This window comes from Mytilus edulis, chromosome 9 (assembly GCF_963676685.1).
Source record: "Mytilus edulis chromosome 9, xbMytEdul2.2, whole genome shotgun sequence".
Classification (NCBI taxonomy): Eukaryota; Metazoa; Mollusca; class Bivalvia; order Mytilida; family Mytilidae; genus Mytilus; species Mytilus edulis.
The window spans coordinates 16,120,093-16,143,544 of record NC_092352.1 but is presented as its reverse complement, the minus strand read 5'-3'; the positions used below and the strand labels follow the sequence as shown (position 1 = coordinate 16,143,544).

General features: G+C 32.9%; 1 protein-coding gene across 1 annotated transcript in view; it reads left to right on the top strand.

Moving 5' to 3' along the window:
• The window catches only part of LOC139489841 (MAM and LDL-receptor class A domain-containing protein 1-like), a 77,473-nt gene that overhangs the window by 5,074 nt on the left and 48,947 nt on the right, over positions 1-23,452 (top strand). Inside the window, exons 3-15 of the mRNA XM_071276687.1 lie at positions 1,133-1,207; positions 5,617-5,700; positions 11,326-11,413; positions 15,237-15,357; positions 15,767-15,836; positions 16,149-16,340; positions 17,924-18,053; positions 18,625-18,735; positions 20,286-20,392; positions 21,176-21,300; positions 21,719-21,873; positions 22,325-22,441; positions 22,752-22,849. Of these exons, the coding sequence (XP_071132788.1) occupies positions 1,133-1,207; positions 5,617-5,700; positions 11,326-11,413; positions 15,237-15,357; positions 15,767-15,836; positions 16,149-16,340; positions 17,924-18,053; positions 18,625-18,735; positions 20,286-20,392; positions 21,176-21,300; positions 21,719-21,873; positions 22,325-22,441; positions 22,752-22,849 (1,473 nt within the window). The remainder of the gene's footprint in view (positions 1-1,132; positions 1,208-5,616; positions 5,701-11,325; positions 11,414-15,236; positions 15,358-15,766; positions 15,837-16,148; positions 16,341-17,923; positions 18,054-18,624; positions 18,736-20,285; positions 20,393-21,175; positions 21,301-21,718; positions 21,874-22,324; positions 22,442-22,751; positions 22,850-23,452) is intronic.

Sequence of the window (23,452 nt, the reverse complement as noted above, 5' to 3'; positions counted from 1 at the left end):
GTAACATAGATGTCCTGGGTAAATCCTTGAGGAGACAATGTAATTTTGTAATATTGATCACACTCTCCCAACACTAAAAACCATAATTAGAAGAATTACTTAGACAGCTACCATTGAAGATATACTTTTGAACACTTTCACATGTTTCACCCTTTTGTTTTCAAATTATTAAATGTTGTTACTGATGACAAATTGGAGGTTTAAAGTTTGATATTGACAATTTTAACTTTTACAATTTAGGAGTTGAGGTCCTTGATTTACTGTAAATTTACACTTTTTGTTGTTTCCATGGAATTACTTGTGAACAAATTGACGACCACTTTTGAAATTTTGATATTTTGTTACCGATGCATAAATTGAACTCAAGATAAATATTGATGATTTTGACCTTTTCTGTTGTGACAGATTTTATGTAATGAGTTTATTTATCGTTCAACCAATGCTCGTAAAATTGGAATATTCTTTTACGGATGACAAAATGATTGTCAAGTTTGAAATTGGTGATATTCACTTTTACTGTTAAAATCAGAAAATCAGCACAGCATGTGGCAGGTCAATAAATCCTATATGACCTTTCAAATTTCACAATAAGCTTAATAATGTCAATTTGACAGCTCATTTCTTGTTTTGAAATCAATTGGCTTATAACATAAGATTTTGATATGAAGTGACACATCTAACTTAGACTTATGACTGCCAATAGTAAGAGACAATCTGATATAAATCTTATAACATACCTATTGCAATTCTAACTTTTGAAACACCTGAAATAGTTAAGTTATTAAAAACTAAAAATAAGATTGTTTGAACTTTCAGACTACAATAGAGCCATATAAACCTGATAGATGTTGATATTAAATAAAAAAATCAGACATTTTTTTTTATGTATTACAACAAGGTTGAAGACCAAGTAATTATTGACACACTTAAAAAGAAATGAGTCAATGAGGCAGCAAAAAAATTAAAAAAATGATTGCTACCTTCTTCTTTATTTGGTCTCCGGCGGAGACTTCAAAATCATACCACATTTTCTTATTTTATATTCAGCTGGAAGAGTTTGTTATGTAGTAAAACAGATAATAATTTCAACTCATCATAAGAAGTCATTGTATTTTGATAGTGTTTTTTGTAGACTGTCAACAAGGAGTCTGGTTTAGAACACAGTTTAGAGGCACAGTTTGTTGAGACCCCTGCAGGAGAACTAAGGGTAGGTAACAGTAAATTCAGAAATTCTTGCAAGGATTTTATTAATGCAAATATAAATCAAAATGGGTGATCTTTAAGGATGTACACCTCTGAAGAGCCAGACATTTCTAGAATTAAACTTTTTTTCTAAACCTGATTTTTAAATTTATATGACTGTAAAAAAATAATTGGTGAAGAAAAAATCATTTGGTGGTGCACTTTTTTTTTTTGCTACGACCCTTTGAAAGTACCCAATTTTGATGATTTTCCTATTTTGCATCAATTTTTACTTATTTTTGGGCTATTATCGTGAAAAAAATCACAATTACACAATTAAACTTTTTGTCATACTTTCAATAAAAATGGAGGAGACCTATCTGAATAAATTTGAAATAAAAAAACTATAGGTAGGTGTTAATATAAGAAAATTTCATCATATTTTGATGCTTTTTTTGTGTCAATTTCACCATGTTGTCAATTTTGTAAATTTGTGATTTTTCTCTGTTTTAGTACAAATTGCATATTTTTTCAAATTCTTTGTTATAATTGATTGAAAAATACATATCTTAGAAAATTGAAAACAAAAAAGGGATGTGGGATGTACATGTTTCTGGTAAAATCATTTTTTGTATCCCTCACACATTCCTAAAAAGTTTGGCTAAAAAGACTGATTTGATTGGTAATAAAATTTGAAAAATTGATTACTCAAAAACTATTCATAGGAAATACACAATTTTTTCACAGAGGTAAGTTTAATTATAACATTTTTTAAATTCATAGATATTTTCTACTTGTATCACATATTTTTGAAATAATTCCAGAATGAGATTTCAACGAGACTGAAATGTCAGAAGAGTACATCCTTAAGTCCATTCTCCAAAAAATCCCAGTAAAGAATAAAATTGAGAATGGAAATGGGGAATGTGTCAAAGAGACAACAACCCGCCCAAATAAAAAACAACAGCAGAGGGTCACCAACAGGTCTTCAATGTAGCGAGAAATTCCCGCACCCGGAGGCGTCCTTCAGCTGGCCCCTAAACAAATATATACTAGTCCAGTGATAATGAACGCCATACTAATTTCCAAATTGTACACAAGAAACTAAAATTAAAATAATACAAGACTAACAAAGGCCAGAGGCTCCTGACTTGGGACAGGCGCAAAAATGCGGCGGGGTTAAACATGTTTGTGAGATCTCAACCCTCCCCCTATACCTCTAACCAATGTAGTAAAGTAAACGCATAACAATACGCACATTAAAATTCAGTTCAAGAGAAATCCGAGTCTGATGTCAGAAGATGTAACCAAAGAAAATAAACAAAATGACAATAATACATAAAAAACAACAGACTACTAGCAGTTAACTGACATGCCAGCTCCAGACTTCAACTAAACTGACTGAAAGATTATGATTTCATCATATGAACATCAGGCACAATCCTTCCCGTTAGGGGTTTAGTATCATACCATCATAACATATATGAGAAGAACATAACCCGTGTCATGCCAACAACTGTTTTTAGAATAAATGTGTTTAGTTCCGATGCAAAGACCTTATCAGTGACTCAATATTAACGCCAAAATATGCAATCTTTAATGACTTGACAACAGTATCGTAATTATATCCCTTCTTAATAAGTCTATTCAAAGGTTTTGTAAGTTTCTGAGGTGAATACTGACACCTTTGTGCTTTATAAAGAATATTACCATAAAAAATTGGATGTGAAATACCTGAACGTATTAAAAGTCTGCATGTTGAGCTATATTTACGAATGATGTCTTTATACCGATGATAAAATTTAGTAAATGTTTTGACTAGTTTGTGATATCGAAAACCCTGGTGTAATAATTTTTCAGTAATACATAAATTTCTCTCGTTAAAATCGAAAACATTGTTACATACACGAGGGAATCGTACAAGTTGAGATATATAAACACCGTAAGATGGGTCTTTGCTTATTTTTGTCATAAATTGTAACTCATAACAATACAAAAACAGGTCCGCAATAAGTGGTGCACAGTTAGTCCCCATTGGAATTCCGATAATCTGACGATATACGGAATCCCCAAAGCGAACAAAAATGTTATCTAGTAAAAATTCAAGGGCATATATAGTATCAAAGCATGTCCAATTAACATAGTTTTTTTGTTTATTGCTACTAAAAAATGACCTAAAAGAGTTTGAACATATATATTCACATTCTGATTTTTTGAATGCCCATTTAATTAGGTGTGTGAATTTTTTCTTAATGAGAATGTGAGGCAATGTGGTATACAGGGTAGAAAAATCAAAACTTTGAACAGATTCAAAATCACCAATATAAGCATGCAATTTATCAAGTACTTCCAACGAGTTCTTGACACTCCAAAAGTAATTTATTCCACTATTTTCGAAGGCCTTATTTGAACAATTTATTATCAGGTTTTTAATTGTACCAAGTGTGCTGGTAAGAAGAATAGACAATTTAGTAGTTGAACAATGGCTTGAAGACGAAATAAATCTATATTTGTAAGGGGTTTTGTGTAGCTTCGGAAGCCAATACATAGTTGGGACTTTCATTGTATTTGGCTGTTTTAAGCGGTGCCTAAAAGTTTATGTTTGTTACAGATTTCGTTTTCTGAAAATGGAGTCAGTTGGAATGTTGGTGAATTGGTGATTTCCTTTTTCAGAACCTCAATGTAAAATTTACGTCAAACAATAATAATATTATTAGCAGCTTTATCTGCCGGGACAAAAACAAATTCCTTGGCTAGTTCTTTTAGTTTATGTTTGATACGAGAAATAGGTTTATTGTTGTAATGGTTTATAGTAAAATGTTCTTTAAAATGTTGAATACGTATATCAACTATCTTCATTACTGAATTAAAAAGAGAGTCCAAAGATTTTTTGTCAGCTTTTTCCCGTTTTATCCATTTCATACAGTAAGTATGGAGTGAGTCGTGGATGATATTACGACACTCATTCCAATTAATAATTGACGGGGGGTGATATTTAGGTCCTTTACTGAGGAATGATTTTAACTCTCGGTCTTGAACGATGTTAAGATCTCCTGTTATAACATGGGAAATGGGGCCATAAATATATTCGGAATTACTGCAATTACATGAAGTAGGTGTATTTTAACTGATATTAACATCTTTACACAATTGACTATAATTAAACACAAATTTCCGGGTAGATTTCTTGTAAATATAACAAATAAGAGGTAGCTCAGTATTGTCAAAATCTCCAATGCATACAATAATATCTGAATTTACAGTATTTCATTCATTATGCAATAAATCATATGTTTCTGATGTGAGAAGTAACAGTAATTCTCAGACTGCAGATACATGTATATAAATTTTTTGCCTTTTATGGCCTCAAGTTAAAAATTTGATGTATAAATTAGTTGGTGAGATAAAAACCTTTCTGTACAGAACTTAAACTATACAAATGATTTTTCTAGATTCAGTGAGAGACTTGTATATAATAAGACTATTTGAAAATACAAATAAGAAAAATGATTGTGTCTTGTTATTTTTCGAATATTTTAGTTTACCAGTACATCTGACACTTTTGGTTATGAAATATTGTGCATTGCTTTCAAACTGCTGCTAAATGACAATGTTCATGTCTTCTCTTCTTAAATTATCATGTCAAGAATTTAGGTATTGGTTAATTAATTGTATATTTCCTCATAAATTAAAAAAAAAAAAATTAAGACAGAGTATAAAAATCACTGTTTGCACACCTAAAAAATTTCAAATGTTGTCATATTTTACATTTCACCTTAAGGTAATATGTGCTGTTCTATCATACTCCAGTAATCTAATTATCATTTTTAAACATCTACAATAGATGTTAAATGTTGTCCCCTATTTATCAGATGAAGACATTATGTAACCTATCAGATTGGTCAATATAATCAACATATACAGAGCATTTTAACATGTAACATCACAAATGTTATTTCATAGCTTGTAGGCAATTTTATAAATTATAGGATTGTCCCAAATTTTATTCAGCTCTATGATATATACTTGCCTTGAAGTTAATGACCTCATCCTAATCCTTGATCCTACTTTTTTTAAATGGTTTAAACCGTTTTGTTTGTTATAGTCCCATCTTCTGTCAAATCCTGTTCTTCCTAGATCTAGGCAATAACAATAAAAGAAATATATAAAATGTCAGCAAAATGGAGTTGATTTTAATTGTAGTGTTTTTCACTCCAAATGAAGCAGAAAAGAATAATGGAATGCATACTTATGCTGAGGTTAAGATTTATCTTGCTATCTTGGCTGAAATATTCTATACAGCTTTGAACTTTCAAAGATGAAACTTTGATTTGAAATGAAGAAAACATTGCATATTACATAGAATATTAAAACAAAGTTTCTTTTCATGAATTATTAACTACATATTTGATTTTGTATCATATTTTATTTCAGCCTAAAGGATTACACATTTTGGATAAAAATGAAATTAGAGCAGAGAATCTTGATCACCACCTTTACAAACAACAGAATTTACGGGTAAAACCATTAAAAATATATGTACAAAATACTCTTTGTCATTCATAATTAAATTGTGAATATCAAATTATTTAGATTTTTCTGCCATCAAATGTAAAATTTATATGTATACTTCTCACCTGACACAATTGGTGTGAGTGTGACCAGGATATTACAAACTCACCAAAGATGAGTTTTTATCCTGCCATTGGGTGTCGAATCATACATTAACTGTATTTGTATACTATAAAGATATGGTTTTAAGCTCTACTAACTACAAGACTACTTTTGTGTATCGCTGTTGACTAGTGTTGTATGAACTTTCATGACTTTAGAATGTGTATTGCAGTCATATTCCTATGACGTATTTACAACTTGGTGAATGTTCCAGTCTCTTGACCAAACAATCAACTTTGTTCACAGACAGACATGAACAGCAGGATTAACTCCATCTTAAACTGTGCCAATCTTCAAGTTCAAAACTTTAATGTGTACATATGTTACCCACAAAACAACCATGTAGCAATTTCAATAATCAGTGAATGTCACTTGGTTCAAAACAAGGTTCCTTAACCTTGTACAATTCCACTGATATTTAAAGACATTAAACAGTTATTGTCTATATTACTAGCCCGGGTCAGGTAATAACTTGTGATCTCAGTATTTGTACTGTTTTACCTGTTTCTTGTTTAATGAGAACTTTGACTGGTAAAATGTATATTTGATATTGTTATTTGAGGAAAAAAATGTAATTTGGTAATTTAGGAGATCAATACATTTATTAGCACCTGTTTAATGATTTATTCATACATCATTGAGTCAACACTCAAAATGTTCATTACAAAATACAAAGTGTTTATAATTTTGAAACACAGTTATAACGTCAGCCTAGGATTTAAGAATGTTCATTAACCAAAGGTCTTCATAGTGCATGTGTGATCACAGTGATTTTTAGCTCACCTGGCCCAAAGGGCCAAGTGAGCTTTTCCCATCACTTGGCGTCCGGCGTCCGGCGTCGTTAGCTTTTACAAAAATCTTCTTCTCTGAAACTACTGGGCCAAATTAAACCAAACTTGGCCACAATCATCATTTGGGTATCTAGTTTAAAAAATGTGTGGCGTGACCCGGTCAACCAACCAAGATGGCCACCACGGCTAAAAATAGAACATAGGGGTAAAATGCAGTTTTTGGCTTATAACTCAAAAACCAAAGCATTTAGAGCAAATCTGACATGGGGTATAATTGTTTATCAGGTCAAGATCTATCTGCCCTGAAATTTTCAGATGAATCAGACAACCCGTTGTTGGGTTGCTGCCCGTGAATAGGTAATTTTAAGGAAATTTTGCTGTTTTTGGTTATTATCTTGAATATTATTATAGATAAAGATAAACTGTAAACAGCAATAATGTTCAGCAAAGTAAGATTTACAAATAAGTCAACATGACCGAAATGGTCAGTTGACCCCCTAAGGAGCTATTTCCCTTTATAGTCAATTTTTAACAATTTTCATAAAATTTGTAAATTTTTAGCTCACCTGGCCCGAAGGGCCAAGTGAGCTTTTCTCATCACTTGGCGTCCGGCGTCCGGCGTCCGTCGTCCGTCGTCCGTCGTCCGTCGTCGTCGTCGTCGTTAACTTTTACAAAAATCTTCTCCTCTGAAACTACTGGGCCAAATCAAACCAAACTTGGCCACAATCATCATTGGGGTATCTAGTTTAAAAAATGTGTGGCTTGACCCGGTCAACCAACCAAGATGGCCGCCACAGCTAAAAATAGAACATAGGGGTAAAATGCAGTTTTTGGCTTATAACTCAAAAACCAAAGCATTTAGAGGAAATCTGACATGGGGTAAAAAGGTTTATCAGGTCAAGATCTATCTGCCCTGAAATTTTCAGATGAATCGGTCAACCTGTTGTTGGGTTGCTGCCCCTGAATTGGTAATTTTGAGGAAATTTTGCTGTTTTTGGTTATTATCTTGAATATTATTATAGATAGAGATAAACTGTAAACAGCAATAATGTTCAGCAAAGTTAGATTTACAAATAAGTTAACATGACCGAAATGGTCAGTTGACCCCTTTAGGAGTTATTGCCCTTTATAGTCAATTTTTAACCATTTTTCATAAATCAAAGTAATCTTTTACAAAAATCTTCTCCTCTGAAACTACTGGGCCAAATTAATCCAAACTTGGCCACAATCATCTTTGGGGTAACTAGTTTAAAAAATGTGTGGCATGACCCGGTCAACCAACCAAGATGGCCGCCACGGCTAAACATAGTACATAGGGGTAAAATGCAGTTTTTGGCTTATAACTCAAAAACCGAAGCATTTTGAGGAAATCTGACATAGATAAAAATGTTTATCAGGTCAAGATTTATCTGCCCTGAAATTTTCAGATGAATCGGTCAACCTGTTGTTGGGTTGCTGCCCCTGAATTGGTAATTTTGAGGAAATTTTGCTGTTTTTGGTTATTATCTTGAATATTATTATAGATAGAGATAAACTGTAAACATCAATAATGTTCAGCAAAGTTAGATTTACAAATAAGTCAACATGACCGAAATGGTCAGTTGACCCCTTTAGGAGTAATTGCCCTTTATAGTCAACTTTTAACCATTTTTCATAAATCTAAGTAATCTTTTACAAAAATCTTCTCCTCTGAAACTACTAGGCCAAATTAATCCAAACTTGGCCACAATCATCTTTGGGGTATCTAGTTTGAAAAATGTGTCCGATGACCTGGCCATTCAACCAAGATGGCCGCCACGGCTAAAAATAGAACAGGGGTAAAATGTAGATTTTGGCTTATAACTCTGAAACCAAAGCATTTAGAGCAAATCTGACAAGAAGTTAAAATGTTAATCAAGTCAATATCTATCTGCCCTGAAATTTTTAGATGAATTGGACAATCGGTTGTTGGGTTGCTGCCCTCCAATTAGTAATTTTTAAAGAAATTTTGCCGTTTTTGGTAATTATCTTGAATACTATTATAGATAGAGATAAACTGTAAACAGCAATAATGTTCAACAAAGTAAGATCTACAAATAAGTCAACATGACCTAAATGGTCAATTGACCCCTTAAGGAGTTATTGCCCTTTATAGTCAATTTTTAACAATTTTCATTAATTCGGTAAATTTATGTAAATTTTTACCAAATATTTTTCTCTGTTACTAATGGGCAAGGTTCATTATTGATATAATTGTAAGAAGCAAGAACGTTCAGTAAAGTAAGAACTTCAAACACATCGCCATCACCAAAATACAATTTTGTCATGAATCCATTTGTGTCCTTTGTTTAATATGCACATAGACCAAGGTGAGCGACACAGGCTCTTTAGAGCCTCTAGTTTTAATACTTTATGCATTAGGTCAACTATATTTGGTGTATGAAAATATTTTATGATCTATATGTCGGTTACGCAGGTTTTATTTGAACTTGACCTCATTTTCACAGTCCATTGCTAAGTTTTAAGTGTTTGTGTTTTGGTCTCATTTTCTTTATTTATAAACAGTAAGTCATATATATTTGTAATATTGAAGAATTGTTAGCTGTACATGTTTGCCTGGCATGGTTCAATATGTTCAATAAGGCATTGTTTACCAGGTGAGCGATTCAGGCTCTTGAGAGCCTCTTGTTACTAACATTTTCCACTGAAACTACTGGGCCAATTCATTATAGATAGAGATAATTGTAAGCATTAAGACTGTTTAGTAAAGTAAGATTTACAAACACATCACCATCATCAAAACACAATTTTGTCATGAATCAATCCATCTGCTTCCTTTGTTTAATATTCACATATACCAAGGTGAGCGACACAGGCTCTTTAGAGCCTCTAGTTTGTTTTAATTCCCAGACATTCACAATTTGAAATTACATTTTTAGCTCACCTGGCCCAAAGGGCCAAGTGAGCTTTTCCCATCGCTTGGCGTCCGGCGTCCGGCGTCAGCGTCCGTCGTCGTCGTCCGTCGTCGTCGTCCGTCGTCGTTAGCTTTTACAAAAATCTTCTCCTCTGAAACTACTGGGCCAAATTAAACCAAACTTGGCAACAATCATCATTGGGGTATCTAGTTTAAAAAATGTGTGGCGTGACCCGGTCAACCAACCAAGATGGCCACCACGGCTAAAAATAGAACATAGGGGTAAAATGCAGTTTTTGGCTTATAACTCAAAAACCAAAGCATTTAGAGCAAATCTGACATGGGGTATAATTGTTTATCAGGTCAAGATCTATCTGCCCTGAAATTTTCAGATGAATCGCACAACCCGTTGTTGGGTTGCTGCCCCTGAATTGGTAATTTTAAAGAAATTTTGCTGTTTTTGGTTATTATTTTGAATATTTTTATAGATAGAGATAAACTGTAAACAGCAATAATGTTCAGCAAAGTAAGATTTACAAATAAGTCAACATGACCGAAATGGTCATTTGACCCCTTTAGGAGTTATTGCCCTTTATAGTCAATTTTTAACAATTTTTCGTAAATCTTAGTAATCTTTTACAAAAATCTTCTCCTCTGAAACTACTGGGACAAATTAATCCAAACTTGGCAACAATCATCTTTGGGGTATTTAGTTTTAAAAATGTGTGGCGTGACCCGTTCAACCAACCAAGATGGCCATGGGCTAAAAATAGAACATAAGGGTAAAATGCAGTTTTTGGCTTATAACTCAAAAACCAAAGCATTTATAGCAAATCTGACATGGGGTTAATTTGTTTAGCAGATCAATATCTATCTGCCCTTCAATTTTCAGATGAATCTGACAACCCGTTGTTGGGTTGCTGCCCGTGAATAGGTAATTTTAAGGAAATTTTGCTGTTTTTGGTTATTATCTTGAATATTATTATAGTTAAAGATAAACTCTAAACAGCAATAATGTTCAGCAAAGTAAGATTTACAAATAAGTCAACATGACCGAAATGGTCAGTTGACCCCCTAAGGAGTTATTTTCCTTTATAGTCAATTTTTAACAATTTTCATAAAATTTGTAAATTTTTACTAACATTTTCCACTGAAACTACTGGGCCAATTCATTATAGATAGAGATAATTGTAAGCATTAAGACTGTTTAGTAAAGTAAGATTTACAAACACATCACCTTCATCAAAACACAATTTTGTCATGAATCCATCTGCTTCCTTTGTTTAATATTCACATATACCAAGGTGAGCGACACAGGCTCTTTAGAGCCTCTAGTTGATATTTCTTGAATTGAATATTGATTATTTCACGAAAAAGTGACATAAAAGATAAACACAACTCTCTTTATTATGATCTGGAATACACAATAATTTTTAATATTTTGGTATGATTGCCAATGAGACAAATATATAGAAATGGGCTTAGTCCAAAGGATGGTGGTTAAACTACAGCCTTAAACATTTAGCAGTGTTTGAGGAACACAAATTAATTAGAAATATAACATGCAGACAAAGTGCTTATGTCCCCTTTAATGAGATTTGTTTTGCAATGATGCATAATATTAATTAAAAATGCTGTTCCTATGTCTGTTTCTATTTTTTAGTATTTTGATTTTCTTATTGTAGGACAATATTTATTATTCTGACAGATCAGAAAAAAATAGTAAACTTGTTATTACTAGACTTTTAATGATAATTTAATCTTTGTCACCCTAACTATTTTTAGCCTCGTTCAAAGGAGAAAAGAAATTTTAATGTTGGGATCCTTGATTCCCTTTGGCCAAATGGAATTGTACCTTATATTGTTAAACATAGTAAGTATAAAGTTTATTATTTTACACAATCAGGAGGGACAATGACTAGTTTTTAGCTCACCTGGCCCGAAGGGCCAAGTGAGCTTTTCCCCATCACTTGGCGTCCGGCGTCGTCCGTCGTCTGTCGTCCTTCGTCCGTCGTTGTTAACTTTTACAAAAATCTTCTCCTCTGAAACTACTGGGCCAAATTAAACCAAACTTGGTTACAATCATCATTGGGGTATCTAGTTTAAATGTGGCGTGACCCAGCCAACCAACCAAGATGGCCGCCATGGCTAAAAATAGAACATAGGGGTAAAATGCAGTTTTTGGCTTATAACTCAAAAACCAAAGCATTTAGAGCAAATCTGATGTGGGGTAAAATTGTTTATCAGGTCAAGATCTATCTGCCCTCTAATTTTCAAATGAATGCGACAACCCGTTATTGGGTTGCTGCCCCTGAACTGGTAATTTTTGGGAATATTTGCTGTTTTTGGCTATTATCTTGAATATTATTATAGATGGAGATAAACTGTAAACAGCAATAATGTTCAGCAAAATAAGATTTACAAATAAGTCAACATGACCAAAATGGTCAGTTGACCCCTTTAGGAGTTATTGACCTTTATAGTCAATTTTTAACCATTTTTCGTAAATCTTAGTAATCTTTTACAAAAATCTTCTTCTCTGAAACTACTGGGCCAAATTAATCTAAACTTGGCCATAATCATCTTTGGGATATCTAGTTTAAAAAATGTGTGGCGTGACCCGGCAAACCAACCAAGATGGCCGCCATGGCTAAAAATAGAACAAAGGGGTAAAATGCAGTTTTTGGCTTATAACTCGAAAGCTGCCCCTGAATTGGTAATTTTAAGGAAATTTTGCTGTTTTTGGTTATTATCTTGAATATTATTATAGATAGAGATAAACTGTAAACAGCAATAATGTTCAGCAAAGTAAGATTTACAAATAAGTCAGCATGACCAAAATGGTCAGTTGACCCCTTTAGGAGTTATTGCCCTTTATAGTCAATTTTTAACAATTTTTTCGTAAATCTTAGTAATCTTTTACAAAAATCTTCTTCTCTGAAACTATAGGCCAAATTAAACTAAACTTGGCCACAATCATCATAGGGGTAACTTGTTTAAAAAATGTGTGGCGTGACCCGGCCAACCAACCAAGATGGCCGCCATGGCTAAAAATAGAACATAGGGGTAAAATGCAGTTTTTGGCTTATTACTCAAAAACCAAAGCATTTAGAGCAAATCTGACAATGGATAAAATTGTTTATCAGGTCAAGATCTATATGCCCTCAAATTTTCAGATGAATGCGACAACCCGTTGTTGGGTTGCTGCCCCTAAATTGGTAATTTTAAGGAAATTTTACTGTTTTTGGTTATTATCTTGAATATTATTATAGATAGAGATAAACTGTAAACAGCAATAATGTTCAGCAAAGTAAGATTTACAAATAAGTGAACTTGACCGAAATGGTCAGTTGACCCCTTTAGGAGTTATTTATTGCTCTTTCTAGTCAATTTTTAACCATTTTCGTAAATCTTAGTAATCTTTTACAAAAATCTTCTTCTCTGAAACTACTAGGCCAAATTAATCCAAACTTGGCCACAATCATCTTTGGGGTATCTAGTTTAGAAAATGTGTCCGGTGACCTGGCCATCCAACCAAGATGGCTGCCATAGCTAAAAATAAAACATAGGGGTAAAATGCAGTTTTTGGCTTATAACTCAAAAACCAAAGCATTTAGAGCAAATCTGACATTGGATTGAATTGTTTATCAGGTCAAGATCTATCTGTCCTGAAATTTTCAGATGAATTGGACAACCTGTTGTTGGGTTGCTGCCCCTGAATTGGTAATTTTAAGGAAATTTTGCTGTTTTGGGTTATTATCTTAAATATTATTATAGATAGAGATAAACTTTAAACAGCAATAATGTACAGCAAAGTAAGATTTACAAATAAGTCAACATGACTGAAATGGTCAATTGACCCCCTAAGGAGTTATTGTCCTTTATAGTCAATTTTTAACAATTTTCATAAAATTTGTAAATTTTTACAAACATCTTTTACTGAAACTACTGGGCCAAGTTCATTATAGATAGAGATAATTGTAAGCAGCAAGAATGTTCAGTAAAGTAAGATGTACAAACACATTATCATTTAATACCAAAACACAATTTTGTCATGAATCCATCTTCTTCCTTTGTTTAATATTCACATAGACCAAGGTGAGCGACACAGGCTCTTTAGAGCCTCTAGTTTTTCAAAAAGATCTTTTTCACTGGTTTTCAATTAGATAAATTTGAACAGTTGCATGCTTAGTTTTATGCATGATAAAGTTAACACATACTTAAAGTATAAATATTAGTTTTTGCTTGCAATTTTATTATTTTTTAAACTCATTTGAAAAGCTTCATTTTTTAGCTCACCTGGCCCGAAGGGCCAAGTGAGCTTTTCCCATCACTTGGCGTCAGGCGTTCGTCGTCGTTTGTCGTCGTCGTTAGATTTTACAAAAATCTTCTCCTCTGAAACTACTGGCCCAAATTAATCCAAACTTGGCCACAATCATCATTGGGGTATCTAGTTTAAAAAATGTGTGGCATGACCCGGCCAACCAACCAAGATGGCCGCCATGGCTAAAAATAGAACATAGGGGTAAAATGCAGTTTTTGGCTTATAACTCAAAAACCAAAGCATTTAGAGCAAATCTGACAATGGATAAAATTGTTTATCAGGTCAAGATCTATATGCCCTCAAATTTTCAGATGAATGCGACAACCCGTTGTTGGGTTGCTGCCCCTAAATTGGTAATTTTAAGGAAATTTTGCTGTTTTTGGTTATTATCGTGAATATTATTATAGATAGAGATAAACTGTAAACAGGAATAATGTTCAGCAAAGTAAGATTTACAAATAAGTCAACATGGCCAAAATGGTCAGTTGACCCCTTTAGGAGTTATTGCCCTTTATAGTCAATTTTTAACCATTTTTCATAAATCTTGGTAATCTTTTACAAAAATCTTCTCCTCTGAAACTACGGGGTCAAATTAATCCAAACTTGGCCACAATCATCTTTGGGTTATGTAGTTTAAAAAATGTGTCCGGTGACCCGGCCATCCAACCAAGATGGCCGCCACGGCTAAATATAGAACATAGGGGGAAAATGCAGTTTTTGGTTTACATCTCAAAAATCAAGGCATTTAGAGCAAATCTGACAAAATATTGTCCATCAGGTCAAGATCTATCTGCCCTGAAATTTTCAGATGGATCTGACAACCGGTTGTTGGGTTGCTGCCCCTAAATTGGTAATTTTAAGGAAATTTTGCTGTTTTTTGTTATTATTTGAATATTATTATAGATAGAGATAAACTGTAAACAGCAATAATTTACAGCAAAGTAAGACCTAAAAATAAGTCAACATGACCAAAATGGTCAATTGACCCCCTAAGGAGTTATTGTCCTTTATAGTCAATTTTTAACAATTTTCATAAAATTTGTAAACTTTACTAACATTTTCCACTGAAACTACTGGGCCAAGATCATTATAGATAGAGATAATTTTAAGCAGCAAGAATGTTCAGTAAAGTAAGATGTACAAACACATCACCGTCACCAAAACACAATTTTGTCATGAATCCATCTGCTTCCTTCGTTTAATATTCACATATACCAATGTGAGTGACACAGGCTCTTTAGAGCCTCTAGTTTGTAATAGTATATTAAAACAAATTCATGAATGAAAATTGTATATAGTTCACTCTTTACCTCTCAGGTGTTTCTAAATATAAAGAGACTTCCATTCAATCATTTTATTCTTTAATTTACAGGCAATGGTGCATCTAAGACCTTGATTACTGATTCAATAGAAGAATTCAATAAACACACATGTGTCCAGTGGATACCAAGAGATGATCAGGCAAACTATGTATCATTTGAAGATGGGGGAGGGTAAGATATTGTCAATCAATGAACTTTTATTGAATAATAAGCAACATTTATGTGCAAGATAATACAATACATATAGTACAGAACACGTTCAAAATTTGTATAAACACTTTAAACATTATATCTATGTATAAATAAACCAATGACATGTGATGGCAGTATCAATGCAACCTTTAGAAAGTCTCAAAGTTTAAGAAACATAGCTTTTTCTCACAAATGTGACGATAACATTGGATGTTGAATTTATGTAGTCTTGATCAGTAAAAAAAAAGCAACACCTAGATCAAGAAATAAATCAGTTAATTTATATGGAGACTAATATTTTCCTTAACAATAAAAGCACCAATACAATATATTTGTTTCTTTTCTTTTTTAAAATATGACCTATGTATCCTCTGCCTTCTGATTACAGATGTGGATCTTGGATTGGTATTGTTGGTGGTAAACAAAGTATCACATTGCAAGATCCTGGATGTATAAATGTAAGTTGTGTCATTTTAACAGATCAGACAAAATTTATAGAAGTGTATTCCATATTTTCACTTCTTTGTATTAGTATGACCAAATAAGTTTCAAAGGGATAAAATTTTATTGAATAATAACTTGTAACATTGCATCCTTACAAACCTGTCCTGAAATGCAGCACTTTGTAGTAGAACCTTAATATGTTTTGTTACATAACTATCAAGATTCATATTCAGCACTTTTGTTCCTGTTACAGTTTTTAAATTCATTAATGTATTTAGATATATAAAATTCAATTTTTACCATTGTATTCAAATATTTTTTTCTAGGTTGAAACAGTTATCCATGAAATGTGCCATGCTTTAGGACAGTTACATGAACAGAGCCGTTATGATAGGTACCCATATCTCAGAACCAACTGGCAAAATATACCAGTTATGTGGGCATACAATTTTGATATGGCTTACACAAACAATCATAACCCATATGACCAGCACTCTGTTCTACAGTATAGCTTATCTGTAAGTATTGCAGAAGATCAGGAATCAAACAATATCTTATCATTCCATTTTAAGCCTAAATGTTTGACTGACTTTGATAAGATTAACACTATCAAAGTGAGCATGCTCCACAGATAAAAAGATTGAGATGTCTGAGAGGATTTAAATGTTTTGAACCGGATTTTTGTGACATAAATGTCCGTTATTGATTTGGGGATGTACAGCAGGCGGTCGGGCGGCAATCAAATGTTGTCCGTGCATTAACTCATGAACCGTTCAACCAAAGCTTTTAAAATTTTAATATGTTATTACTGACCACTATACGAAGGTCAAGTTCAATAATGGCGATTTTGACTTTTACCGTTCAGGAGTTATGGTTCTTGAAAGATTGAAAAATGGAGTGTCCAGTCGTGTCCGTGCATTTACGCATGAACTGTTCTACCAAAGCTTCCCAAATTTTAATATGTTGTTACTAATGACAGAATGGAGGTCAAGTTCAATAATGACGAATTTGACTTTTACCATTCAGGAGTTATGGTTCTTGAAAGATTGAAAAATGGAGTTTCCATTCGTGTCCGTGCATTTATGCATGAACTGTTCTACCAAAGCTTCGGAAATTTTAATATGCTGTTACTGATGACAAAATGGAGGTCAAGTTCAATAATGACGATTTTGACTTTTACCGTTCAGGAGTTATGGTTCTTGAAAGATTGAAAAATGGTTTTTCCCGTCGTGTCCGTGCATTTTCTCCTGAACCATTCAACCAAAGCTTTTGAAATTTTAATATGTTGTTACTGATGACAAAATAGAGGTCAAGTTCAATAATGATGATTTTGACTTTTACCGTTCAGGAGTTATGGTTCTTGAAAGATCGTAAAATGTCGTTTCCATTCACGTTGTTGCATTTACTCATGAACCATTCAATTTAAGCTTTTGAAATTTTAATATGTTGATACTGATGACAAAATGGAGGTCAAATTTGATATTGACGATTTTCACTTTCACCATTCATCAGTAATGGTTCTTGTGATATTGCCAGGATACAAATAAATGTTATTAAATCCGGTTTGCTGTCGTTGTGACAGCCTCTTGTCATGGTTTTATGAGGGGGAAGGACCTTTTTCAAGACATCGGTATTCAGGGTGTTTTTAAGCTCTGGATTTCGGGATTGATCCTTTCGGGATCCGGGAATTCTTTTTTCAAATTTTGGGATGTCAGGATTTATTTTTTTTCAAATTCAACACCTCGGGATTTCATGTTTTTAAGTCTAGGATTTCGGGATCAGGACCCCTCCAACCCTCCCTCTCTTATTTTTCATGATCAAACTCTGGATGTCTTGTCTTCAGTTCTTCATTTGGTCAAAATTCAATTATGAAATGATATTTTCCTTGATGTCTTCGCTTATTTTGATCTGAGAAGGAATAGTTAACTTTTATAAACTTTATTTTTAAAGACCCTAGTACTGATTTTGTCCTGATACTCTAATCTTTGGAGAATTTTTTTATATGTATACAATACATCCCTTTTTATTCATCTAATATGTTGTATTACTGTTGACATGGATTATGTTTTAGTACATATTTAAAGTGAATATGTGTTTTCAGTCTTTCAGTACCAGTAATCAGAAGAAGAGTATGTACTTGACAGATTCTAAACTTAACTTCCTCACAGAACAGACGAGGAACCTCACTTTCTATGATATACAAGATATAACGGATACATACCAGTGTACAAGTAAGTTGTTTATCTCAATTTGAATTAATGTGGATTCATTATAATTCATTGGATACCAATTTTCGTGGGTTTCGTGGGTACTGGTGAACCACGAATTCAAATGTTCAACAAATATCATATTTTCAATAGGCTTTGTACACAGAGGTTGTCAAAACCACGAAATCAAGTATCCACGAATATGCAAGTTTTCAGCAATCCACAAAAAATGATACCCATGAAAATAAATGAATCCACAGTATCTAAAAAGGTACCAGGATAGAATATTTTTCTAATAGGCATTAGGAGTATAACTCCCCTTTTCCTCAGAATTCCCTGAAAGAGATATATATATAATATTGTTTATTTTTTGTCATAACTAAGATCAGAGGACAATAAATATGGTCTGATGAAAGTGAAGGACAATGGTCAAGAGACAATATAAGAAGGATATTAGTAGATAGATGTATAAAGGCATTTTCTATTTTAGTTCAAGTTTGTCTGTATCATCCACACTTCACAATCTTTATTATGTAGATCAAATGTTTGATTGTAGAAATATATTATACAATATTTATATTGTTTATATTAACAGAAGATTGCAGTGAACCTCCAGTGTGTGAAAATGGTGGATTTGTAGATTTCCAGTGTCAGTGTTTATGCCCAGAAGGACTAAAAGGACCAACTTGTACTGAAACAGAAGGAAGTAAGAAGCGTTTTCACCAAAAATTTATTTTTATGTCTTTACTTGAGCTGTAATGTTATGTTCTCACCAAAGCTTTGATTTTATGTCCTCACCACAGCATGGTCTTGTCAGTCGCTTAACTATCGTAGATCAAAACAGTTGTCTACTTTTTGTTTTGCCTGGCTAGCAGACATGGAGTTTCATTATGATATATTGTTTATCTTATAGGGAATATCTGATAAAAATCTTGATTTTTGTCGAGCCTGCAACTTTTGTTGCAGAAAGCTCGACATAGGGATAGTGATCCGGCGGCGGCGGCGGTGTTAGCTAACTTTTTAAAAGCTTTATATTTTAGAAGGTGGAAGACCTGGATGCTTCATACTTTGTATATAGATGCCTCATGTTACGAAGTTTCCGTCAGTCACATGTCCAATGTCCTTGACCTCATTTTCATGGTTCAGTGACCACTTGAAAAAAAAGTTCAAATTTTTTGTAATGTTGAATTCTCTCTTATTATAAGTAATAGGATAACTATATTTGATATGTGCGTACCTTGCAAGGTCCTCATGTCTGTCAGACAGTTTTCACTTGACCTCGACCTCATTTCATGGATCAGTGAACAAGGTTAAGTTTTGGTGGTCAAGTCCATATCTCAGATACTATAAGCAATAGGGCTAGTATATTCAGTGTATGGAAGGACTGTAAGGTGTACATCTCCAACTGGCAGGTGTCATCTGACCTTGACCTCATTTTCATGGTTCAGTGGTTATAGTTAAATTTTTGCGTTTTGGTCTGTTTTTCTCATACTATATGCAATAGGTCTACTATATTTGTTGTATGGAACAATTATAAGGTGTACATGTCTATCGGGCAGATGTCATGTGACCTTGACCTCATTTTCATGGTTCAGTGGTCAAAGTTAAATTTTTGTGTTTTGGTCTGTTTTTCTCATACTATATGCAATAGGTCTACTATATTTGTTGTATTGAACGATTGTAAGGTGTACATGTCTAACGGGCAGATGTCATGTGACCTTGACCTCATTTTCATGGTTCAGTGGTCAAAGTTAAGTTTTTGAGTTTTGGTCTTTTTATCTAATACTATATGCCATAGGTCAACTGTATTTGGTGTATGGAAATATTTTATGATCTTTATGTTAGTCGCACAGGTTTTATTTGACCGTGACCTCATTTTCACGGTTCATTGCACAGTGTTATGGTTTTGTGTTTTGCCTTTTGGTCTATTTTTCTTAAACTATAAGTAATCGGTCAACTATATATGTTGTATAGAAGCATTGTTAGCTGTACATGTCTGCCTGGCATGGTTCATCTGACCTTGACCTCATTTTCAAGGTTCATTGGTCTTTGTTTAGTTATCTTGGTTAATGTTAAGTTTATGTGACAATTGTTATAAAGCTTAGCTTTATACTTAGGACTATCAACATAATATCAATGATTAGTATAGAAGGCGAGACATTTCAGCGTGTGCACTCTTGTTTTTTAAAATATGGTTTCTTAAAAATGTTAATTTTGGTTTTCACTTTTTACATTTATCTTTTTTTTTTATTTTAGACTGTGGAGGTATAGTTGACTTAACTGTTGGTACACCTTACATGATCAAATCTTCAAATTATCCATCACCATACAGTATTGGGGACAACTGTGTTTGGGCTTTAAAGGTATGTAAATATGTATTTTTATACCCAATTTATGGGCATTATGTTTTCTGGTCTGTGCGTCCTTCCGTCTGTCCGTTCGTTCGTCTGTCGTACCGTTCGTTCTTCCCGCTTTAGTTTAAAGTTTTTGGTCCAGGTAGCTTTTGATGAAGTTGAAGTCCAACCAATTTGAAACTTAGTAAACATGTTCCCTATGATAAGATCTTTCTAATTTTAATGCCAAATTAGAGATTTTATCACCTTTTCATGGTCTACTGAACATAGAAAATGATAGTGCAGATGGGGCATCCGTGTACTTGGGACACATTTTTGATTCTTCTTCTTCATTTAAGTTTCAATTTTGATTTTCTGCACACTAACTTGAAGTACTCCTAATCCAAATTTTAAGAAACTACGGTACACACTGCTAAAGACCAAAACTAGCAGACATAATTCGAATTTGGGCAGCGAGTCATCTAACCTTCTAGAATTATGCCCCTTTAAAACTTGGAAAATTGCAAACAATTTTGTTCTACACACTTTAACCTATAGTTTCAATTCATTAAGTTATAACTCATGCAAATTTTATGTAATTTATTCACAATGATAAGAACCAAAACTTGCAGATAAGATATTGAATTTTGGCAGTGAGTCACTTACCACTCTTGAGTTATGCCCCTTTTTAAAATGGAAAACTTCAAGCTTGAGCTTGAGCATTCGTGTCCTCAGACACATTATTTTTCTATTTTTAACCTTTATGTGTCATGTATCAAATTCTTTGAATAAGATTATTATTTATTTCTGTAGGCTCCAGCAGGTGCTAAAATAAAGGCCACCATAACAGACATGGACATAGCTTATAATCATGAACTGACTAGATGTTATCATTGGTTAGAAGTTCAGTATAATTTGATTGCACAGCCAGGAATTATGTAAGTTGTAAGAAAAGTTTTCAATAAGTGTTGACCAATTAGAAAAATAGATAATAGATATAAGATGTGTTTCGAGTGCCAGTGAGACAACTCTCCATCCAAGTCACAATTTGTAAAAGTAAACCATTATAGATACATGTTCATGTTTGAACATTGTGTCTAAATGTATAGATTTTGATGTTCATAATACCTTACCCTACAGTCATTAATTGACAATTTCTATTGAAATGATGCAACATTGATAAAATTTTTGTCTTGTAAATGAAGTTTTTCTTAATTTAATGTCAAGTTTATTCACCTGTCTTTCTGTAAATCTGTGTAAAACAAGTTTGCAGTTCAATGTTTTCAGAGAAACCAACTCTTAAGAAGTAAAGTACAGCTATTGAATAATATTAAAACCATTGCTTTTTTTCTTCAGAAAATGTGGAGAGCTACAAGGTGGACAGACATTAGAATATGAAACAACTAATAATGGAGAATACAACTTGATGATGTTTAAATTTGATAGTCAGTTTGTCAGCAGCAAGGAGCCAACTAGAGGATTCTTTATGATTGTTGAGGCATTCAATGCAGGTTGGAATATTTATATACTGTTGCTCTCACCTGAAACCACTGGACTAAATGAAATAAAATTGGTCTCAATAACTTCTTTGAAATTGAATTTAAAATTGTTATGTAAATTTACTGACCAACCAAAAGGATGACTGTTACAACAGCTTTAAAATATAAGTATAAACACATAAGGACATGTACAATTTGTGGCCAAATTTTACAAAATTTATCTAATTTGCAGAATTTAATGTTCAAATCTATCACTTAAATATGATTTTTTTTGTTATAAAAATTCTATCCATTTCAATGGTTATACAGAGAAAAAAATAGCAAATACAGAAAAAGGACGATAGTACTCATAATATACTTGCCTCACACATGCTTAGAAATGTCCTACAGCACAACCATTACTGACAATGACATTAAAATAAGAATTTCAAAGGAAAATGATTACATTCTGATTTTATTTCAGGTTGTCATAATAATCCCTGTGATTCTGGAGGAACCTGTTTAGAAGGACCAGGGGATGGAACCTTTGTTTGCTTATGTTTACCTGGCTACAGTGGAACTACTTGTAACAAAGTGACTGGTAAAGTTATTTTTTATTAGCTCACCTGATTTGTATGCACCAGACGAGATACTGCCTTTACTTATGAACAAATTCTAACCAAACTTTGATCCTTAGTGTGTTTCAGCACTAGTAGTACAGCTAAATTTTATCAGTGAATGAGAAAAAAGAAAGTTTAAGTTCCAATTTAATGTACTTTAATTTACAGAGAACAAAAGCTATTTTTATTTATTCAATGAGACATGTCTGTTTGCAAAAATTAAATTAGTAAAGAGTGGATTTCATTCTTACTACATAGACATACTTACACTGACCATATATTTTATTTTAGCCACAGCTGTTGTAACATGTGACTTTGAAACAGATTTACTTGGAAATTGTTTTATGGATTCTGACAGAACTACTGATATAGAATGGAGCATGTTATCGGTATGAATTAGTTTTGTAAATTTCAAGTTCTGCATTTCTTGGCATAATAAGATATCATTTTAGCTTCTCTAAAAGATGAATTTTACCTTTTTTTTTCATTTTTGCCTATTGTTTGAAATGCTACAAAAGATAAAAAAAAAAACTTATTGAAAAGCCAAAATGATAGCAAGACAACACAAATCTATATAAAGGCCAAAATTGTAGGTTGACTTTTTCAAAAAGTTATTCAATAAAAATGCTTACAAATTTTAAGGGTTTTCATTCGTCTGTCCTTAAATTAAGTGTGTCTGTACACGCTTTGTAAGATAACTCAATTCACTAAAACCAATTCTATTATAACTTTAATACAGTATTAAAATTGACAACAGAAAGTTCCCTTTCATTTATTTTTTTATATTTGTTATTTAATAGTTACAGAACCTACTGTTACATTTAAGGCATTTCTTTTTCACAAATAGTTCACTAACTCAAGTTTTCCTGGATTGATTTCTTCCAAACTTTACAATATTGATGCAATTAATGAGAGGAAGGTAATTTTCAATTTATGAAATTTTCAAGTTTGTCATCCTTTATCTGTGGTACAGTTTCAATAGTGCAACATAG